Genomic DNA, 21678 nt, shown 5'->3' on the forward strand with positions numbered 1-21678 from the left:
AAGCATCAGCGAAACCCTGTCTTAGTCCATCGACTTCCCGTGATTTAACTACGCGCGAACCGCGCAACGGGCAAAATCCGAGGGTGAAGGCCGACCGAGCATATCTTTAGATTTTTTTTTTCTTTCTCCTCTTGCGATCACCTTATAGACATTCTTAGCAAATGCAAGGCGGCGGCTGGCAACAAACAATGCGCGCGGCGGCTTGGAAAGAGAGGAGACAAGCGACCAACATTCCACCGCAGCAATCTAACGGCACGACGGGCGCAAGGGACGGTGGACCAGCTAGCTGAGAATAGCCATGGTACTCTCAGAAGTATGAGAAGAACGCACGGCCGGGAAGTAATGCCCAAATAGGAGAACTCTGGGTGGACGGCGATTGGCTTTTGCTTCGACACTCTCTGCTTAGTCTGCTTGAGTTCCACCGAAATAAACTCCCTCGTTCACTGGTTGGGAGGAGACCGGGGGGGGGGGGGGGGGGGCCATTTCAACTCTTTGAGTCTTGCCCTCGTCCTATGGTTCCGTTTTCCGACTTCGGCCACCGGAAGAAGATGGATCGGAGTCGATGTCATGACCCAAAAATTGCGGGTGGCAACAGGCCAGGACTGGGAAACAGAAGCCGGAAACTGACCCTATGATGTTGATATGACCGTAGGCTGGGAGGATATACTCGACCATGCCAGGCTCTACTGCCCGAAGCAGCAGGTCGCGGAGTAGACAGGCAGGACGGAGTCGGAGGGCCAGGTAGCAGTTGTTACTCCGGAGTAGTTGAATGTTGAATGCGGAAGAGGCAGGTTTGTCAGCGGGCGGCCTTTGTTCGGGATTATTCAGCCTCTCCACCCCCACCTGCGCAAATTCCAATCCCGCCCTTCATCTCCGATCTCCCACGTCCCACTCCCACACTGCTTCAATTCAATTGTCTCCCCTCTTCCCCCGTCGCCCCGTTCTTCCCTTCTCCATCGAACTTCCGTCTGTACGACCCCGACCAATTTCACATCCCTCGATTGCGGACACAACCTGATATCACCCTCGCGGAGGTCTCCGTCGAGTCACTTGTACATCGCCACCGTCGACTAGAGCACAAAGAACCGTTCTGAAACGGTCGAAACGTCGAATCGGTTTGATCGAATCGCGAAATTTCGAGGTCATCAAACCCCTCGATCCCGGTGCATCATGTCCGAATTCAACGGCCGCCGGGCCCCCAACTTCTCCCAGTACCTCAACGATTTGAATGCCATCCCTTCGCCGTACGACCAGGCCGTTCAGCAGCAGCAACAGCAGCAGGACTCGTTCAACCTCGATGCGGATCTCTCTCTCTTCACCAACGCCGAGTTCTTTGATTTCGATAAGTTCGGGGATCTCAACCTGCCCGCTTTCGACTCCGTGGAGGATGAGAATTTGAAGACGGAGAACAAGCAAAATGCTGGTCAACGGTCGGACATGGAATTCTTGGACCTTCTCGGTGGTGGTAAGTTTAGCAACTTTCCTTGAAGTTATGATTTTTTGAGCTTTCCTCGGATCCGGGCTGGTATCTCCTGGGTCATATTCGTTTTGGACCTGCATATACATTGGTCTATCTGGCTTTGGTTCTACACTTATGCCGCTTGATTTTTGGTTGCTTGAAATGTTCTGCATTTATCCTTGTTTCCCTTGATTTTCAGTGTCTTTGGTATTTGTGCTTCCCCTCTCTTTTCTTTTTCTTTTTGCTTTTTCGCCTCTCTTCCTTCTGGTGGAGCCATTCTCTGTGCTACACCTCAATCCAACTCGGGTCTATATCCCAAGACAGCGAATGGATCCTACCGCCCTTCATGCACCATCTGCACGTGCCATCATTGGCCCATTTCTGCATCAGCCCCCCTTGTTCTGTGCGACGATCCCTATAAGTTTCGTGCTACTTGCATGGGCCCTACCACCGGCGCCGATAGCGCAAACGGTCGACGCTATGGCGCCATCACACGTGACTCGGGCTCTAGTGAATAGAGAAACCCATTCACTTTCACTGGCCGGGAGTCATGTTGTGTGCCGTGTGGGGAGGTGTGCGAACTTACATTGCCCATCTTGTTTCTACCAGCCGGGATCTCGGGGATATGCCTCGATTCAGTCGAAATTTGATAATGACCATGTTCTAACTGTATGCAGAGGGCTTTGGCAACATGCCGGAGTATTCAGCACCGGAGTTTGGTTCTGTGAACCCCTCGTCCCAGCAAAACCCGCTTCCCAACTTCTCCGCTATCCCGCAGGTGCCTAACGGAGGCTACAATGCTAATCATAGCCCGAGCCAGTCGTCCGCCTCGTCGCCTCCTTCTGCAACCCCATCTCAAGCTCCTGCTTCGGCCCCTACGCCCGCTGCCAGCACGCCCGCCGCAGGACCCAAGCGCAAGAACACGCAGAAGACGCCTACGCTCAGTGTCGAGGAAGCCGCGCGCAATGTAGCTGAAGAGGACAAGCGCCGACGGAACACGGCCGCAAGTGCTCGATTCCGTGTGAAGAAGAAGATGCGCGAGCAGGCATTGGAGAAGACCGTCAAAGAAACCACGGACAAGAACACCGCGCTGGAAGCGCGCGTTACGGCACTGGAACTGGAGAACCAATGGCTGAAGAACCTGATCACCGAAAAGAACGGCAAGTCGGCTCAGGAGGGAAAGAAGTCCGAGACGGACATTGCAGACATGTTCAAGAAGTTCCTCGCGTCTCAGAAGGCCAGCACCGACCGGAGTAGTTCTGAGTCGAAGATCGGCGTGGGCACTGCCTAAGCACGATGAAACTAAAGTTTCTTTTGAATTCCCTTTGCTTTTGCCTTCTCTGATTTGATGCTTGCTCATTTCTTGTAGATGTTCTTCTAGCCTTTTTTGATTTCGTCTGTTCATAATTAATCTGGTTTATTTCGGAGACTTGGAGGCGGCGTCTCATGGAGCACGAATGGGTCGGGTTGGGGTGGATGAGTGACGCTATGTTCATACGTTTTTCATATGTTTTGATCTGAAGTAGAGACTCCAACTGGAGCTCGATGATTCCCTTCTCAGTAAAGAGAAATAAAAGCCACAAATACGATTTATGTCTCTATTCTATGTCCTCTTTTCTATCATAGGCAATTTTCTAGAACAGGTTCGATTGACAGAGTCCAGCAGAACGTGACGGGCCAGCATGCAGGTACAGACCAGTGATCTACCTCGACGAAGCCTTGATGGACTACGTGCATTAGTTCTTGTCAATCGAAAGCAGGCTCTGCCAGGGGGTTCACTGTGAACAGCCAATCCCACTGTGGACGACATACGAGGGACAGAATCACCACATCGCCGCGCTTCCATAGCAGGTACTAGTTACTGACCACCTAACCTCGCAACCACCACGACGCCGCGTACAACACCACTCCGGGCCCACCAGTCAAACACCGTTGCGGCGCCGCGGAACTTCCCACCCACCGACATGCCCATGCGACGCAGCCGCGCATCCTTCTGGCGGATGAAACCGGCCAGTCCCCCGAAGACGTCCTCTGAGATATCCGTCACTGCGATGTCATCGATGGCGTAGCCCGCGCGCACCAAGAGGGCCTCGTACTTGGTTCGCGTTAGAAAGTTCGCGAACGGTGCCCCTGTCATCATGCACACGCCCCGCAGCAGTAGCCTCTGCCACAGGGTGGCGGTGTCGGATAGCAAGAGGTCAAACGCCATAAAGGAGGCGTGGAGTTCGGTGTTCGCGTACCGGAGGAGCGGGGCTCTTGAGGGTCGGAAATGGTACAGAGTGTCGAGGGCGAGGAGCCACGTCGTGGTCCTCGTCGGGGCGTCAGAGTCCCGGACAGGCGAGGAAACAACTGCGCGCTGAAGCTCCTTGTTCCAGGAGGCTGGGTCCGCGCCGTCGGCGCAGAAAATATCAACTCGGGTTGGCTCTATGGGGGTCCCTGTATTGGTGGGAGCCATGGCATTGGATTCTTCCGTGCGGGAAGAAGCCTCGAGGCGCTGCCGCGCGAGGTCCGCCTGCTCGGGGAGGAGGGTGATTCCGACGTAGGAGTCGAAGAGCGGGCGAGATTCCATCGCAGTGGCATCGCGTCGGTCATAACTCGGTGCTTGATGATCTGGCTTCAGTAAATGGACTAAGTGCATCGTTTGATCACCACATCCGATCCCGACATCTAGGAGGTGGACCTGTCGGTCTGTGTGCACCGGGTGACCGGTGGAATCAAGGAAGCCTGCCGCGATGAGGACTTGGTCCAGGAGGGCTCTACAGGCGCCCGGAAGGTTGGTTTCATCCTAGATCTATGGGTTCAGCGGGGACATCCTTGGAAGCAGAATCAATGTCAGAGGCAGTCGGCACCTTCCAGTACCCCATGTTCATCCACATGCTTGGTGGGGGGGCGGGGATGTTGAGAACCGCATGGTCGAGACCATAGATGGACCGATCGCTAGACGGTGGAAATATAAATGTAAGCAGGGACTTGAGCAGGGAAAGAATCCATTGAATGGGATTCATGTTGGATCGGCATCTTTCGATGTCTCTTTGGCATCGACCGTTTGGGTAAAGTGGAGGGGTCACATGAAGATAAGAGCGACACGGTCCGATAAGGTCTGCTTCGGTCCTCCTTCTACTTCTCCTACTTCTCCTAGCATCCGTCAAATTACACCCAGAAGCTGAACCATTGGGCGGTCAGGTGGTGTTTCCTAGGATTGAGCTGTGCAGACGGGTAAAATGAAAGAACTAGTGATGTCATATTGGATATTGTCAATTGTCTAGACCATCATCCGACCAAGACTCTGGCTTGAACTCATCAGGCGCAGGCATTGCAACCCCAAGGAAGCCAGGTACGAATGCCAACTACCAACAACTGCCAATGATACCATCATATCCAGGGAATCTCCACATCTAAGTCGGCTGCAACACGCATCGCCGACACAACACATCCCTCCAACAGCACCATGCCATCCCAACACCATCCGCCCGCCAGGTAGACCCCGTCATCGCCGCTGCGCCATCTCTTGGATCCATCAACGAACGCATCTCGCTGCGACTCTGTGTCAGCGGAGCCATCCTCCCTGAAGATCTCCCGGAGAATGCGCTGGCTGGTCGGGGTGCGCAGCACGCGCGTGAACACCGCGGACCGGATGATGGTGGTCGGATCGATGGGCATGAGCGGATTGGTCGTGATCAAGATCCCGTTCGGCTGGGCATGAATAGCCTCCGTGGTAAGACCGTTGCTGCAGAAGCATATCATTTGCGGAGAACAGGAGTCGGGGGGCATCGTGACCCCGTCCTGCAGCCGCGCAACGACAGTCGAGAAGTCCGTGTGAGCGACAGTCTGGACAGTCGTAGTAGGCACATCCCGCAAGGATGGCCGAGCCGCTCTGAAGATCGCGGCGGCGACGTCTGGGGACACGGCCAGGATGACGAGGTCGAAGAGTTGAGTACACACGCGGGTGGCGTCGCGCAGAGTGAGCTGGACCCCGTGCGAGGTTGGCAACACTTCAATAGTCTCGACGCCGAGACGCACGTCCAGTCCGCGCAGCAATTTCTCCTGCACAGTATACACGCCATCGGGGACGACGAAATGCGGCTGCTGGTGAATAAGTCTCTTGTACGCGATAATATCTGAGGCGGGGAAGCGTCGCAGCTCCACATGCGAGCAAGTACAGACGCTAGACATCATCGGCAGCAAGTAACTATCGACATAGTACAGGGGCAGGTGGATGCGACGCACATAGTGATCGAAGGATTCACCTTCCATGTCCCCAAATACCAGCGGACGGACAAAGAAACAGCAAAGAACAAACCACCAATAGAAGAATAAAACATATATCGCCTCCCAGATCCACCGGACGAGATCGCCGCGAGGGATCGGGGGAGTCTGATGGAAGTTGGACGCGTGAACCATGTAGGGCACCACGGCATGACTCTGATGAGCTGAGCGCCGAGAAAAGCTGAAGACGAATGGCTGTGGTCGGTAGTGAATGCCCAAGTGGTCGTACATGCGCAGAAGATTGTGGTAATAGCCACCAGCAAAAGCACGCATGGGGATGTCAGCCCAGGCCGATTTCTTCGAGACCGGATGAGTGGAAGGAATAGCGATAGATTCGGCACTCAGCGAGACTCGGGGACTCTATGCGAGACCTACGTCAATGGATCGCACATCCGAGGCCAAAGGCCCGTGGATCAACAGGGGGGCACAACAAACCTTGTCCAATAGATGCACCCTGAATCGCTGCTGTGGATCGTGATGCAGCAGATATGCAGTCACTAGGCCAGCCATGCCCGTGCCCACAACGGCCACGTCGCGCTTGCTCTCCCCCATAACCACATTGGCACTCATTTCTTTGGAGCGATTATGGGAGTAGGAGATGGGATCGAAAGGCAATACACGGGCGAACGCAGAGATTGTCCACAGGTGGGCTGGGCTATCACCCTTGAAGTGGTCGGACCGCCGAAGTGTTGACGCCCATGGGTGTCCAGAGTGAATGTCAAGGTCAAAAAATCGCATTAATTCCAGTACCGTTGGATATCAGATACATTGCATGAATTCACTCCAACCCCAGCCGAACCCACCTAACCCGTAGCATCCCGGAAAAAGCAACCTAACTCCATCATGAATTTGTCTCTCTATCGAAGCCTCCGCGCATTAGTCGTTATATGAAAGAGAGGATCGGTAGGAAGTATCAAAGAAAGGGCGGGCGAAAAGTAAAAACAAAAAGAATATACACTGCAAGCTCAGTCTGTCCGTATCTGGGAATATTTGGCGTAACGTCGTCCATCATAAATTGGTCCCTCCCTTGCGCTTCACCTCATCCTCGTAAATTCCTATCTTTTTCGCTCCCCTGATTTCTCTTCCTCGTTCTCGTCGCCCGGGATCTCTCCCCAGCCCGAGCTACGCCGGCTGATTCGCCCAGTCGCCATAGGTTGGCCGGCAGACGGACCGCTCAAGGGACTGCCAATGCCCCCGGATATACTCGCGGCATTGCTATCATGTCGGCCATGCGATTGGGCAGCACTAATAACGCTGGCCCCGTCCCCGGTGGCCGAATTCTGCTTGTTAGCATAGAAGCTACCGCGCTCGCCGTTTCCGCTGACCGGCGCCGCGCCCGAGGACGAGTAAACGCTGATCCGCTCAGCACTGGCCAATCCAACCATGCTCGGCCGATTCAGGACCCCGGGGTTATTCGGGGATTCGGCCACGCTGCCGCTAAGCACGCTTAAAGGCAAACTCTCTCGACTGCCACCAAACACTGACGAAGGGGCCAAAGCGCGCACCGACGCGTTCGTATCCAGCGAGTTTCTTCGGCGTCGTTTGGACGAAGACGCTAGCGTCAAAATCGAGGCATTGTCGGTCAAGATATTGTTGGCGGTGGCCGTGCTGTACGTGACGGAATGACCGTGAGGGGCAAGGTGGGGCGGAACTGCGGTGGCCGGAGAAGGGGGAAATTGGTGTGTAAATTGCACCTGCTGGGTCGTACTGCCTTGCGTCGGATGTGCATGATGATGAGCATGGTGTGCGTTTTGCGCGTTGTAGAGATGGCCGGAGGGCGCCGCCGATTGCACGGTGGTCAAGGTCGTGGTCAGGGACCGCACCGACGGCGCCGGGGATGAAAAGGTGCTGCCCTCGCCGCCTCCATTCGAGCTGATGCCGCCGCCGGCCGTTGCCATCGTCCCGGCTTTGGAGTAGGCGGCGTCCGATATGGCGGTGTCGCCGTTGGTGGAGATGGTGGGCGCGGTGGACTTTGCACTGGTTGCCGGAACCTGATTCTCGTATCCCGAGTATGCAAGGGAGGGTTCGCTCTGCGAGCCCGACCGTTCTTCGCTAACCTCGCTGGCATCCGAGGTGTTGTTGTCACTGTTGTATTCGCTGATGACATGCGTGGTGCCCGAAAGTGGGTAGGGGTTGTTCTTCAGGCCTCGGCCTCGGCCTTTGTGTTTGGGCATAGAATGGAGTTTGTTGGACCAGCGGATGCTGCCTGAATCGGTCGAGTTTTTGAGGTTCGCGAGACGCTTCATCCAGCTCGAAAATGGACGGCGACGACCGTTTCGATCTGCGGGAATCAGGACGTTAGACAACCAGTAGATCCTGGCAAGAATGCCTCGGAATACTGTACCGTGCGCCCTCGCGGGGCCCTCAGCGGTGGCCATCTTGGCCGATCAGGCAAAGGAAACCAGAGACAATGACCGCGTTCTCCAAGCTGAATGGGCAAGCACGCAAATCAACCAGACCAGCAAGCTTGTGATGCTGAAAGTGGGTTGCCACTCAGGAATCACCCTGGGCGATTCTAATGCGAGTGGCCTAGGAGAAGGATGATCGATTGCGGGGCAGTTCAAGGGCACCAGAAGCAAATTCAGGGGACCGTTCGCAGGGACGCGCAGCGACACAGCGGGTGAAATGTCAGGGAGTCAAAGGCAGCAAGCTAATTGAACGAGAAGGATGAAGAGGGATGCCAGCACTTCGTCAGGAGTCAACACGAGCGGCCGCCTGATGCACGTGATGCCCGCGGCGTCGGGGTGATTTGTGCTGACTCAGCAGCGTTAGTCACCTGCCAGTTATGCATAATGCACAATCCCACAAGTCACTGCATAATATGATGACTCATCGGTGGATCACATGCGCCGGTCTGTCGGCCTCCCGCAAGGAATGATCGTCCTGCAGAAATGATCCTTAATGATCCCTTCGAGAAGAGAGAACTGCCCATTCGGATGAGATAAACCACTGAGTATCACCATGCCGCCGTACTCCTACGCAATGCAACCATTGGCTGCTTATCTCCCCGATTTGCCGCTGCCTAGGCCGCAATCTAATTAACTCTCCATGGGATCAAACACGAAGCGAGAAAACGAGATGCAGGCACGGCGACGAGTCAGGCGTTGACGCATCTCGTGTCACTTCGCTGTGAGGCTCGGGTTTTCTATTTGTTCTTGAGTTCTATATATTTTCCTGGGAGGATCCCAGATCCCAAATTCCAGGCCCCAGACTCCAGCGGACATGTTCTTTCTCTCGCGTTGGCAATACTGTTCGTCTGGGTGGCTGCTGGCTCCGCTACTAGTAAAGTGGGCCTCGGTGGATTAGCCGAGGCTGCAGAACTAGTCGTACTGTTGTAAGTAAAAAGGGAAAAAGCCAGACCCTGGCAGGGCCGACCGATCGATTTCTTGGAACCCGCCCGGTCAACGTGGCGTACTGACTTCATCCAACACCTCATTCTGCCATTCTGCCACCTACGACTGATTACCACCGTATCTTTCTCATCATGTCTGCGGCGCAAGAGTCGGCGCGAAAGAAGGTTGCGATTGTGGGCTCCGGAATGGCTGGTCTTATCTCGGCCTTCTTGCTGAGAACCGACCGCCGGGGCCGGTATGATGTTGAGATCTTAGAGATGGTACCTGTTTTCTGTTATGATACCCATGAGGCAGACGAACGCGTGCTAACACACCCTGTTGGAACCATTAGCAGGATCACTTGTCACTCGATTCGGCTTCCTATACCCTCGCAACCAAAGATGGTCCTTCCTCTCAACAATCCCGGCTGGATTTGCCCATGCGTGTATTCGCGGGTGGTTACTATGAAAATTTGAAACGCATGTACGAATATTTCAACATAAAGTTCATCTCACCACGATTTATATATACCCTATCAAGCCTCCCCAAGTCGGAAGGGCAACAAATCTCTCCCCACTTTATCCATTCGTCCAACAACCATACAATTCCTCCGCTACAACCGGTCGAGAGCTCGTTCGGTGCGTGGATTTTAGAACTCGTTTACCTGGCGATATGTTATTTCTGGTTCACGGCCTGTTGCTTCTGGGTCAAGCCCAGACCGGCGCCTACTTTTGGAAAGGACGAGTCGTTTCGCCAGTACCTGGAACGGATTCGGTTACCCCGGTACTATGTCAACAATTATCTACTCCCGCTAGTGTCAAGTGTGACAACATGCACACATGACGCCGTGCTTGCGTTTCCTGCAAATGACATTGTCGAATATGAAAGGAGGACCTTCAGAAAGCCCCATTTCCTTGTCGTCGGGGGTGTGCGCAAAGTTCAGGAGAAACTGGCCGAGAATCAAAAGGTACACTATGGCGCCAAGGTTTCGCAAGTCCAGGACATCGGCAACAACGAGGTCCAGGTGAGTTGGACCACTAGAGACGGTCAGGCCCATGCCGAGTCCTTTGATTTTGTGATTATGGCGGTCACCCCTGATGTCGTCGGTGCAATCTTCCCTCCTCTACGGAAAGTCATGGCTGAAATACCGACTGTCCCTGTGGAATCGGTTGTACATTATGATTTCTCCCGCATATCTCGATGTAGCAATCATCTGAAGCAGCAGATGCGCCCGGACCAATCCAACTCGTCTGTGGGGTTCAATCTTGCGCAGCCAATCCACATCTGCTCCGATTTATCAGCATCGGAGTCGATACACGAACATCCTTCATCTGCCCTTATAACCACCTTTCCGATTGGCCCCATTGATCCGGACAAGGTCGTCCACCGGGCCAAGTTTACTCGTGTGTTGCGAACGACTAGGAGTAGGGCCATCGTCAACCGCGTGGTCAACACCACGCCCTATCAGCACTTCCTGGGGGAGAAGCAGGAAGCCTGGAGGAATGGAGACGGAAACGTCTTCCTCGTCGGGGGCTGGTGCTGGGATGGCATGGTTATGCTAGAGGGTTGTATCTTTTCAGCCATGCGAGTCGCCAACTGTCTCGATGTGGAGATCCCATGGTTGGCCAACAACCCTCTTTCTCGATAGTTCGTGAAACGATACCCTGTTTCCTCGTCGTTCAACCGTACACTTAGTGAAGTACGTTCTGTTTCACCTCATGTTCTCTAGAGACGCGTGACGATGGTTTGGGAGTACATACATGCGTTTTGGTCAATAATACTATAGTAATAACTCATGTCCATAAGGGACTTCAAGATAGACACACGGCATGAGCTAATGACAGTGATATAGTGTTCTTTCTTCCCAGACTGACTTGGTGGGAGGGGGAGTGGTATCTGGGCTGGGTAGATGTAGACTTGAAGAAGCCCGTCTGCCAATCGCCCCGTGAAATGGGAAGTGTCACGTGCCAAGGACGACATCATCCTCCGTTGCTTCCCCGAAACTACTATTCGTCCTCCTTCTCAGCCCGACAACTCACCATGGCAGTGCTTACCCTGTCGACGTCTTTCCTGCAAACATAATACATCTTGTGTTCGAAATGTTTTATGCTCAGTCAGCCCTCTCTGCGACGTCCCGCTGGTTATTCATTGATGCCAGCGTAGCAGCTGCACCAACGGTTCGCCATCATGCCGAATGAAGTACTCCAGTGCTCATATCCGGCATACCAACCCACAGAACAGCTCTTGAAATGTCTTCAAACGATCAAAGAATCGAATTGCTTCCGTCCGAAGTGGTAGCGAAACTGAAGTCTTCCACGATCATCACGCATCTGAATGGCGTGGTTGTTGAACTAGTGAAAAATGCATTGGATGCAAATGCCCATGTCGTCTATGTCACGGTTGACTTCCAGCGGGGTGGCTGCGTGATAGATGATGATGGGTATGGAATTCTACCGGCTGAGTTTGAATCCGACAGCGGCCTGGGGAAGCCGTATCGTATGTGCGACACTAGCCTGTCAGCTGCTTGCGCCTATTTGCTCATCTGCAGACAGATACTTCGAGGCTTCACTCGGGGCGGGAGGTGTATGGGCAGCGAGGATCTTTCTTGGCTTCATTGGCCTCTCTCTCGTTACTGACCATCACGTCTCATCATATCCACCATCCTAGCACTAACACACTAATATTTCACCACGCAACGCCGGTTGCTCGACTGGTTCCGGCTCCAGCCTCGCGAGGGCTGAGGTTTAACAGCCATGGGACCAGCGTTACCGTCAATGATCTTTTCGGAAATATGCCTGTGCGCGTTAAAAACCGAGCACTAGCTCTCCAGAAGCCCGACGAAGTCGATCGTCTGTGGGATGAACTCAGACAGCTTTTAGTCTCTCTCATGCTGGCAAACGATAGTCTTACAAAGCTAGTAATATCTGATGCCAGTCGAGATAAAAAGCTCGTCATACGTCCGCGCAATCAGAGCCAATCAGCAGATGGTACGTTAGATTTGCAGCGCATAAGCTCCGTCCTTGCGCAAGCAGGTTTAGCCGAATTTCAAAACACTCAATGTTGGAACGCTGTCTCGGCTACTCTTCCCGACCTCTCGATCCATGCTGCCATATCCCTGAAGCCAAGCCCCGCAAAAAAGGTTCAGTTCATCTCGATAGGGATGAATCCAATCTATCCACGAAACAGTGCAAACCTGCTTTATAGCGAGATCAACAATTTATTCACTTTATCGGATTTTGGTGCTATGGGAGGGCCACCGATGCCCTTTCTGCACACGGATCTAGCCGAACCTCTTGGTGATCATAGTGGTGCAAAATCCAATCCAATGGCCAAAACTGTAAACAAGTGGCCGGTGTTCTATATACGCATAAAAACCAATGCCCGAGAAATTAATGATGGCGATCATTTTCCCGAGTCAGACAAATCCATCCAACGCATCATGGACGTACTTGCAGCTATGATAAATGAATTTCTAAAACAGCACGGTCTCCGCCCACGCGCAGAAAAAAGGAAAAGGAAGACGAACCAGGCACAATTGGCCGCCCAAGACACCGGCAACCCAACGGTGGCAACAGGCCATTCAGACAACTTCAGTACCGAAGAAACGCTCAATGGTCATGTTAAGCTACCCAGCTTTCCTATTCCCACAAGGCGCAGCGGCGAGGAGTTGGGGACTTGGTCTAAATTCAAGAGTGCCAAAGACTCTCTTAGCGCACATTCTGGAAAGTTTATTCCAGAGAGTGGCCCCGGTCGCTCATTGAAAGTGGACGAACAAACTACCATTGAAGAGTCTCCATTGGCTATGTCTATGGCCATCGAACAATCGAAGCCTGCAGAACCGCGGCAAGATGGAAATGACAACCCTTCAAGGATATTGTACGACAAAGATGAGTCTACAGCGGATCGAATAGTGCCCTGGACTGATCCCTATACTGGACGAAGCCACTTGATCAACTCGCGAACTGGCCAATCAGTCAGCGGGGCTTCACACATTGTTACCAATCTGGCAGACCAAAGACCTCGATCAACAGGGTTTCTCCAGACTGCGCGGACCTTGAGGCTTGGAGATCGTCCAAGGTCAGCGGTGTCTGCTCAAAATACATGGGTTAGCAACCTTTTAAATCATTGGGAAAATCCCACTTTTCGTCGCTCCGAGCAGCCCATACATGCAATTGATGCAGGCCACAACAGTGTGCCCGACACCATAGAAACCAGGACCCGCGACGTATCAGGTGAGCTGTGCGGCTTTGAAACCGCTAGAATATCGAAGTTTCGGGGCAAACTGCTCAAGCAAGACCTTGAAAATACAGAAGTCATTGCCCAGGTCGAACAAAAGTTTATCTTGGTCAAACTAAAAACCACCCCTGTCCACGAAGCCAGCGAGGCCCTCGCAACTACATTGGTTCTTATCGATCAGCATGCGGCAGATGAGCGCTGCCGTGTTGAGGCCCTCTTCGAGGAATTGTTCGTACCTTCACCGGGTGATTCCAGGCGTATCCAATCTGTCCCATTGGATCCATTGGTTTTTGAGATACCTTCTGTAGAACAGACCCTTTTTGGACGGCACCGGGACTTTTTTGGATCCTGGGGTATTGACTACACCGTTGAGCAGAAACCTGGGGAGAGATCCGCCTTTATCTTCGTGCACAGAGTTCCTTTGCTCATCGCCGAACGATGCCGGATGGAGCCAAATTTGGTAATTGAACTGATTCGCGGCGAGCTTTGGAGCCGCGAGGAAACGGGGAGGCGGCCGGATCGCACAGACGAAGACCAGGGATGGGTAGGCCGGCTCAAGGGATGCCCACAGGGGCTGATCGACCTGCTGAATTCTCGCGCCTGTCGAACGGCGATCATGTTCAACGACGAGCTCACGGTCGAGGAATGCCAGCATCTAGTGAGCCGGTTGGCGCAATGCGTGTTTCCATTCCAGTGTGCACACGGACGACCATCGATGATTCCCATTGTTGATGTGGTTGGTAAATTGGATGGTGATGAGGAGCACGGAGAAGATCCAAGTGAAGACGGATTCATGGGAGCGTTCCAAAATTGGGAGCCTGGCTTCTAAACCAGCCTTCTCGGGAAAGGAGCATACCAAACAGCCCTACGAAGTCGGGAATATCCAAGAACGATAATGATAGGACACATCGATGATATTAGTCGAAGGTGTCAACCAACCAGATATATATACAAGATAAAATACATGCAATCCTCCCAACGCTAACCGGTCATCCATTCAAGTCCCAACCCGTATTCCTGCCGTAGCCTTTCCAGATCCTATCCAATAACCCAAAGTAGTAACACAGTCCTTGCGACAGCCAAAACAAAAACAAAAATGTATCCAACATGTCCAAAACCAGGGTGATACATGAAAAGGTATAATCCGATGCAGAAAACAAAAAAAGCAGAGGTATAAAAAGAAAATAAGAAGACAAAGAAAGGAAACGGAATAGACAAGGGGCGTGGATAGTCCCCGTCAAATGTGTGCAAGAAGATTCCCAGCCGCGAGGCTTTGATAGTAACCGTGTATAGTATATCCCACTTTTTGTGATTTTCCTGGCACCGATTTGAAATCACCCTTTTGTTTTGAAGAATCCGCTGACTCCATCCGGCATTATCCTGATCCAATGTCGCTTTTGTTCAGAGCAAGGAAAGAATCGTTGGAATAGAAAAGATATCACAAAGGCCTCCCGAAAAAAGAAAAAGAAAATATAAGTAATAAAATATGCACAATAACAGAATGGTAAGGGAATAAGGAGGTGGTGCGTAATAGTGATAAAGATAATAACTCCGTATGAGATAAAAGAGAGCATTATAGAAGGAAGATGGCTGTCGTAAAAGTCATAACACGGCCGTTAAGCGAAGAGTCACCCGATTTAGCCATTCGTCGCTACCGACTTGGCTTTGGAGGGATGAGTCCAGGACAGGAAATCAAACTTGTCCTTGGCATTCTCCAAGATCGACGAGGACGAGCTGGTCTCGCTCTGCAGGTTGGGTCGCTGGGTTGCGTGAGATTCGCGAGGTTCCAGAACCAACGATCGGCGGTAGAACGTCTGCAGACTCTTCTCGCCGTTCGAGCGCACGCGGATCAGCTCGTTCTGCATCCATGCCTGTAGTTCGGGAACTTCGGTTAGGCGGTAGGGGATCTGGAATCGCTGCAGCTCGCTGATAATCTTGGCCGTCTTCATATGCTTATCGAAGTTGATCACGGCCATATCGCCATCGTCCGTGGGGAGGCTGCGTAGTGGCTGGTTGCCATGGTCGACAAACGTGAGGTCTGTCAGGTATGTGCCGACGAAGGGCAGACACGGAGGGACGTGGCCCTGGAGCCGTTGCCGGAGAACGGCATAGTTGCGCGAGACATCCACGATACCCCGGAGAAACTCGAGCGTCGTCTTGGTCTTCTGCGACACCACTTCCCATGTCCGCTTGAGTCGGGAGATCATGGATGAGTTGAGCGAGCAGATGATGGCCATCAGGGAGTCATAGTTATTCAACTCCAAGCACTTGTTAGCAATCTTGACCCAGTGCTTGATAATGACCGCGCGTTTCTTCGGCTCCTCCAATTGAAGAATCGAATCGGCAACCAGGTGCGCCAGGTCCGTTGACAGAGTAGACATGGCCCGGACATTGACGGCCAAGGAGGCCGATTTCTTCATCCATTCTGTCGCCAGTAATTCTTCAGGAAGAATGGCGCAGAAGATGCGCGATTCCTTGATGGTGAACTGACGGGCCAGTTCCATGGGATCGAAATCCAGGATCGTGATATTGGCTTCGCCGTTCTTCCACTGTTTGAGCAGGTTCGCCTCCTTCTTGGTCAGTATGGGGGGCGGCAAGGGCGTGTCCGGATGCACGTAATGTGCCGTTGCTGTGTTGGTCTTGCCCATTGAAGACATCAGACGCGGTACAACGGGTCCATGGACCTTCGAGACCTTGTCCGTCAGCTCCGCCAGGCGTTTTCCGGCGGAGGGCAAGTTGTGCATTAGCGTCGTGTTGGCGAAGTTGACAATATAATCCAAGGCCGTGTTGTCACAATCATGGCGCCAGTGGGCCTCCAACCAGCCCTTGAACACGTTGTAGACCCGGAGACGGACGGGGCCTGCGGCGTGCGAAGTATCGCCGATATAGTTGAATCGATCCACAAGAGTTTCCGCGAACTCGAGCGGGGTGGCAAAGAGACGGAATGTCAGGTAGAATGTCGATACGAACATGGCATCCGGGGTCGACTGGTGGGCGGTGAGTTTCTCGACGAGAGCGCGGATGCTACCGCCCATGATCTGACCATCCTTGAAGATAAGCTCATGCGCGTAGGTCTTCTCAAGGATGTTGGCTTCCGTCTCTTCGTTCTCCTCCGCGAGAGTCGAGTGGCTGACGCTGCCTTTGAGGGATGGCACCTGGTAATGGTTTCCGATGTCCGGAGACGTGGCCCGAGTGGATGTCTGGGACACCCCGCTCATTTCTGAATCCCGAAGGTGGCTGTTGTATGTGAAACTGCTGCCGGTGCTCGTAACGCCCCGACCGAAGGACTCGCTGACCTCCGATTTAGGGTGGCTGTTACGATTGGGGGCATTCTCCGCAGCTTCTTGCATCGAGGATGCGAAGGAGATCTTGTCTAGGCTGTTGGATAGAACGGTGGTAGAGGGCATGGAAGAGAGGTCGGCAATGGCAGTGTCCGGGGTAGCCATTCCTGCGCGAGAGTTGAATGATGACGGCGTAGTATCATCGGTAAGGCCGGGGGTGGAGGTAGAGGAGCGGTTACCGATGGGAATCTGGAGGGGAGGAGGCGGGAGTCGCAGGGACTGGTCCTGGGAGCGAGTCTCGTCTGCGGTGAGGCTGCCAGTTCGCTGCGGTTGCGGAGTGGCGTTGGCATCTGGGGTCGTCGCCGCGTCGGTGGGAATCGGCTCCAGTTCGAAATCACCGCACTGCTCAAGCACCCGGCGAGCTTTGGCCAAGCAATTCCCGGCTCCTCTGACACAGTCAGTGGCGGCGTCGACCAGCCGCTTGCCCTCATCGGGCAAAAAGACCAGCTCATCCTCCGGGGAGTGAGCGGGTCGGAAGGCATCCCGTGCCGCATAGACAAGCTCGGACAGTCTTTCGTACATGGTATCCCGTGCTTGTTCCAGAAGTCCGCTGCCCTGCGGGTCGTGTTCACAGACCGCTTCGACGACCGTGAGCAGGCCGCGGCAGGACCGCACGGCCTGCTCCGTGGTCACGACCAGCTCTGTCGAGGGTCGAGACTGTAGATGCAAGCCAATGAACGAGCCGAGCACCCCGAGAAACGCGTCGTAAGTGGCGTTGAGTCGCTCGGACGCCAGATTCGGGTTCCGGGATGCGGCAGCGGGACCGGAGTAAGACACCCGATGGGAGATGGAGATCCGCTTGGTCGTGACCGATACGGGGCGAGGCGGCTGGGAGTCCACCGTGTCCGTTCGGTTGGATGCACGGCTCATGTCCAATCGGCTCCGGTTCAAGAGTCTGGACTCGTTTCGTTCGGTGTCAGCTTCCGAGGCAGCCGTGTCGAATGTGTCAGATGCGGGTGTAGGCGGCAGGTCGAAATGGGTCGAATGCTGCTCCAATTCGGCAATTGTACGGCTCAAGCCCACTTCCTCGTTCCAGACGTCAAGGAATCGCACCCCTCGAGTCACGATTCGGAAGGCCTTGAGAAGCATTTCATCCATCATGTACACCTCGTCCTCCGTGGCATTCCCGTTGGACATTTCTTGGCACTTTTTGGTGGTTCTAACGAGGGAAGACAGGTCTGCGAGCAACGCTTTACGGTTCCTGCGCAACCCATCATGGCCCCTAATCAGAATCGAATCGCGGGTCAGACATTCCGATTTTTCCTAGCAAACATCACGGTTAGAACACCAGATTCTTGCTTGTTTCCTTTCCCCAAAAGAAAAAGCAGCGAACACTTACAAGGAGGAACCGGACACCCGCAATCAAGCCTTTCACATTGTCCTGATTGCAGAAGTCCCTCAGAGGGAAGTCACATCCGCCTTGGATAATGTCCCAGAGGTCGGTCAATGCCTTCAGGAGCGGGCGCATCGGTAGTTGGTCGTAAGCTTCGCAGTAGTTGGTCGGTAGCCAGCCGCGGGCGCCTGTATCTAGTAGCGTGCCATCTGCCCATCCGTTGGTATGAACTGAATGCACCAAAATGATGTCGCCCTGATCCAAGGGCAGCGTGACGGTGGAAGGGGACACGTCCCCAGTGGGATGAAAAGGATAGAATGCGCGAAGATAGTTGTGGAAAACGGCTCTCGGAGTTTCCGTTCGATCCATGGTGTCGTCTTGAGACGTGGCGGTGGTCGTATAAGGTGTTAAAGGAGGAGTCATTTCAGACTGTTGTTGGGAGGAATAGTAGCGGTTTGTGTGGAAGTTTGAGTGTTCCTTTTCGATTTTCAACGGCGCAATGTGTGCCTTCATTGGTTCCATGTCTTCTGCAGTCCAATTGATAATTTGAAGGTCGTTTTCCTTGGGTTGGTCCCGCCGGACACACGAGGTCACTGACCACAGAATTAAGCGAGAGTGAGCAAGATTGACATCCTAGAGTATCAATTCACCGGGAACATGAGAAACTGTTTGTACTGGTAATGGGCCAAAAAAAAAAAAATTAAGATCAATGGCGCTGAACACTCGGGCAGATCAAGGCCGTGAGAGTGATAGATGTGTCCGCAGTCAACGAAAGTTGAGATGATTTCGGAACCGACAAGATTGACAAGCACAAGAATGCACAAGTGTCAACGGAAAGGTCCCTCGTTTGCACGAGAGGGCTGGGAGACAAGTGTTTGGGAAAGAGAGGGAGTGTTTTGAAAGGGAGTTGAGCATCACCTAGGGAATGCCGGATTCTAGGGAGGGGAAGGAATGGAAGGAATGCCGGGGAAGGGCAACCTGGTAACCAGACGTACCTTCCTAGACACGCATAGAGCGAAATGATTGGGATTTTAATTTTAATTTTTTTTTTTCTAAATCTCCCTTGAATCGACCAGGCGTGACTGTCTCTGGCACCAGCTACAGACACGTTCTCGAACCCGGATTCAAAACGAGGGATTCCAGGACGGAGAGGGAGACCCGACTCGCACGAGCACGGGCAGTTTAAGGTGGTTAGGAGAATAGTAAACAAATAAGAAAGGGCCAGGAGACGTCGACAGGGCCGAAGACTCAGTCCGGGTGGGATGAGGAAAGCCTGCCTCCTCGAACGAGATGATGGGATGGCAGCAAGGACCACGATCCGGGGTCGGAATCTTGCGAAAACAAGAATCGAAGGGGAAAGAGAGAGCAGAATCCGGATGCGATCGACGAAGATGACGAAAGAAGGAGCACCGAGAATCTCGAAGACCCCGAGGGAACGCGGGGGAGAGCAATGTTGATCTGGGTCTTCGCAGCGAGGATACGCAAGGGCGAGAAAGGACGTTCAAGACACGGCGCAGCAATCGGCGAGGAAATGAACGTTCTGCGGACGGAGCTCGGTTAGAGTGGTCGAATGGGAGTTTGCCACCAGCAGCAATGAAAGACCGAAAGACCAGCAATTATCCAGACAAGGAAATTGATTTCAGAACAAGGACAAAGAGAATAAGAAAGAAGGAAGGATCACAATGTCGGAGGGAGTGACAATTGGGGGAGGGGAGGGAAGGAGAGAGAGAGGGAAAGGAGGAGAGAAAGATGGGAAGATCCAGATGGATATGGGGAATAGTTCGGGAGGCGAGGAAGAGCCAGAATAAAAATAGGCCGGAATAATAACGGAGGGTGTTATGAAGGCGAAATAAAGAACGGTGGAGGGAGGGGGCACAACGGGACGCAGAGGACCCAGTCGAGTCCAGAGTAAAGTAAAACCGCAAAGCCAAAGCCAGTTTCTCCAGACTAGCGAGATGGAGAAAGCAGAAGGGCAGTTGGAGCAACTGACCTGCGTCGTTAATGTTATCCACCGGTTCTCGGGTGGATCATGTCTAGATTAAATCACTAGGTCGCGGTCGACCCAAGCAAGAGCACGACTATAAAATCGATCGCGTCAAGTCACCGTGGGCGACGGTCTACTAGTAGCCAGATTTTCAGTCGGCAGACTAAGCCGGACACTTTGCGAGACGGAAGAAGACGAAAAGATGATGGATGGCGATGAGGAAGAGGGCGAAGACGAGGGTCGTGGAGCAGGTGATCCGTGGGTTGGCCTAAAGGTGCCTGAAAAACCTGAACCAAAAAGAAACGGAAACCGAAAAACAGCAATGCTCTGCGATCAAATATCTCTGATTTGATCGACGATGGAAGATGCAGAAGAGAGAGAAAAACACCTGGAAAAAGCAACGATGAATGCCTGCCAGAGGAAAAATCAAATCAAATAAAAATAAAAATAATTTAATTAAAATCAAAAAAATAAAAATAAAATAAAATAAAATAAAAACCCAAGAAAAAATATAAAAAAAAAAAAAAGAAAAGAAAAGAAAAAAAAAAAAAAAAAAACAGAACAGAATAATCACACTAAGCCCATTCCAGCACTAGTGGCCACCCAAAGCAGGCGCCGATCGGCCATCACATTTTCTTCGTCGGCAGCTTCGATCGAATTGAACGCTTTGCCAGGCGGACTCGACAAGCCCTGAGGAAATCCGCACGGGAGTCCCTACGCGGTCGTTCTTTTGTTCGTTTGTTCGTTTGTTTCTCGACTCTGCTCTGCTTGACTCGCCCGAACAACGTGAATCCTGCCGCCTGGCTTCCCTCCGGCCAGGACTAGTCGGATTAATCTATTTTCTGGGTTGTCCTCCCCCCCTCTTTAGAGTGCAGACACCAATCATTAATTTATGTCATATTAAAAACGGCTCGAAAGGAACCAACCGGACCACGTCCTGCCCCTTAATTGCCGGTACTTTTGCAATCCTTATAATAACCCTAATAATGGTCCTGCCATCATCCCATATTAATTTTCTCCTTTTCTGGAAATCCTCGGTCGGAGGGGAGAGAGAGCGAGAGAGACAGAGAGAAGAAAAAAAAAAAAACATTGAAAACTGATACCTGCCCCGGCGACGAAAGGACTGACTGACACTGACAGTCAATAGATAACCCCGTTCCCAGGCACGGTTCCACCGATGAAGAGAGAGAGGTGTGCAAAGACCTGCATGGACAAAACAAGGATGCGCGGCCTCGCTGATTGCTTCTCGTCCTTTCTTTTCTCTGCCTGTCCGTCTATCTGTCGGGCCGGCTGGCTTGTCGAAGGATTGCCCTTCTAATTATGATTGACCATCCGACAGGCCAAGACACTAATTGGCACCGGTGGCGAAGAAAAATGCTGCCCTTGATCTGCCTTTCCCCCCCTCGCAGGCACGGCCTCGAGGCTGAATAATAAAGCATAACACGCCGTATGGCGGACGGGAATCATGATCATATGAAAAAATTCGGAGGACCCCTACAGACCCCAAAAAGCCTAATGACAATCCCATGATAACAAATAGCTGACAAAATCCAAAGACGAGGGCCAATTTTTGGGGGCTTTGGTGGGGATCGACATCGCAGCAACCGTCCCACGGTTGACAGAACCTTCGTCCCCGACAACCAGATAAATGCTCCAAAGTCCCATGCTTTGGGGTTTCTGATTCATGCGATGCTTGCCCTGCAAGATAGCATGCGGTGCTGCACGCG

At 52.8% G+C, this 21678-nt stretch overlaps 7 protein-coding genes across 7 annotated transcripts; 3 read left to right on the plus strand and 4 right to left on the minus strand.

The window, feature by feature from the left end:
- Positions 1-983: 983 nt before the first annotated feature.
- Positions 984-3054, plus strand: P170DRAFT_431998 (putative bZIP transcription factor (MetR)). The gene is made up of 2 exons (XM_024848166.1): positions 984-1465; positions 2137-3054. Exons 1-2 carry the CDS (start codon positions 1171-1173, stop codon positions 2748-2750), a joined length of 909 nt encoding a protein of 302 aa, XP_024709671.1. The 5' UTR covers positions 984-1170; the 3' UTR covers positions 2751-3054.
- Positions 3055-3071: 17 nt separating this feature from the next.
- P170DRAFT_431999 (uncharacterized protein) lies at positions 3072-4464 on the minus strand (the record flags this gene model as incomplete). Its single annotated transcript, XM_024848167.1, has 2 exons — positions 3072-4244; positions 4309-4464. The coding sequence occupies 2 exons, from the start codon at positions 4462-4464 to the stop codon at positions 3318-3320; spliced, it is 1083 nt and encodes a 360-aa protein (XP_024709672.1). The 3' UTR covers positions 3072-3317.
- A 367-nt stretch (positions 4465-4831) lies between these two features.
- On the minus strand, positions 4832-6277 carry P170DRAFT_442478 (FAD/NAD(P)-binding domain-containing protein; the record flags this gene model as incomplete). The annotated part of the gene is made up of 2 exons (XM_024850466.1): positions 4832-6085; positions 6161-6277. The coding sequence occupies 2 exons, from the start codon at positions 6275-6277 to the stop codon at positions 4832-4834; spliced, it is 1371 nt and encodes a 456-aa protein (XP_024709673.1).
- A 344-nt stretch (positions 6278-6621) lies between these two features.
- Positions 6622-8318, minus strand: P170DRAFT_15419 (uncharacterized protein). The gene is made up of 2 exons (XM_024842534.1): positions 8070-8318; positions 6622-8006 (listed from the first exon to the last, which is right to left on the minus strand). The coding sequence occupies exons 1-2, from the start codon at positions 8101-8103 to the stop codon at positions 6781-6783; spliced, it is 1260 nt and encodes a 419-aa protein (XP_024709674.1). The 5' UTR covers positions 8104-8318; the 3' UTR covers positions 6622-6780.
- An 891-nt stretch (positions 8319-9209) lies between these two features.
- Positions 9210-10705, plus strand: P170DRAFT_346586 (FAD/NAD(P)-binding domain-containing protein; the record flags this gene model as incomplete). The annotated part of the gene is made up of 2 exons (XM_024843572.1): positions 9210-9338; positions 9410-10705. The coding sequence occupies 2 exons, from the start codon at positions 9210-9212 to the stop codon at positions 10703-10705; spliced, it is 1425 nt and encodes a 474-aa protein (XP_024709675.1).
- A 384-nt stretch (positions 10706-11089) lies between these two features.
- P170DRAFT_505143 (putative DNA mismatch repair protein (Mlh3)) lies at positions 11090-14181 on the plus strand. The gene is made up of 2 exons (XM_024854263.1): positions 11090-11553; positions 11610-14181. Exons 1-2 carry the CDS (start codon positions 11307-11309, stop codon positions 14120-14122), a joined length of 2760 nt encoding a protein of 919 aa, XP_024709676.1. The 5' UTR covers positions 11090-11306; the 3' UTR covers positions 14123-14181.
- A 749-nt stretch (positions 14182-14930) lies between these two features.
- P170DRAFT_421098 (guanine nucleotide exchange factor) lies at positions 14931-18489 on the minus strand (the record flags this gene model as incomplete). Its single annotated transcript, XM_024847340.1, has 2 exons — positions 14931-17897; positions 17974-18489. 2 exons carry the CDS (start codon positions 18487-18489, stop codon positions 14931-14933), a joined length of 3483 nt encoding a protein of 1160 aa, XP_024709677.1.
- Between the last annotated feature and the right edge of the window lie 3189 nt (positions 18490-21678).

The sequence above is a fragment of the Aspergillus steynii genome (assembly GCF_002849105.1).
Source record: "Aspergillus steynii IBT 23096 chromosome Unknown P170scaffold_1, whole genome shotgun sequence".
Lineage (NCBI taxonomy): Eukaryota > Fungi > Ascomycota > Eurotiomycetes > Eurotiales > Aspergillaceae > Aspergillus > Aspergillus steynii.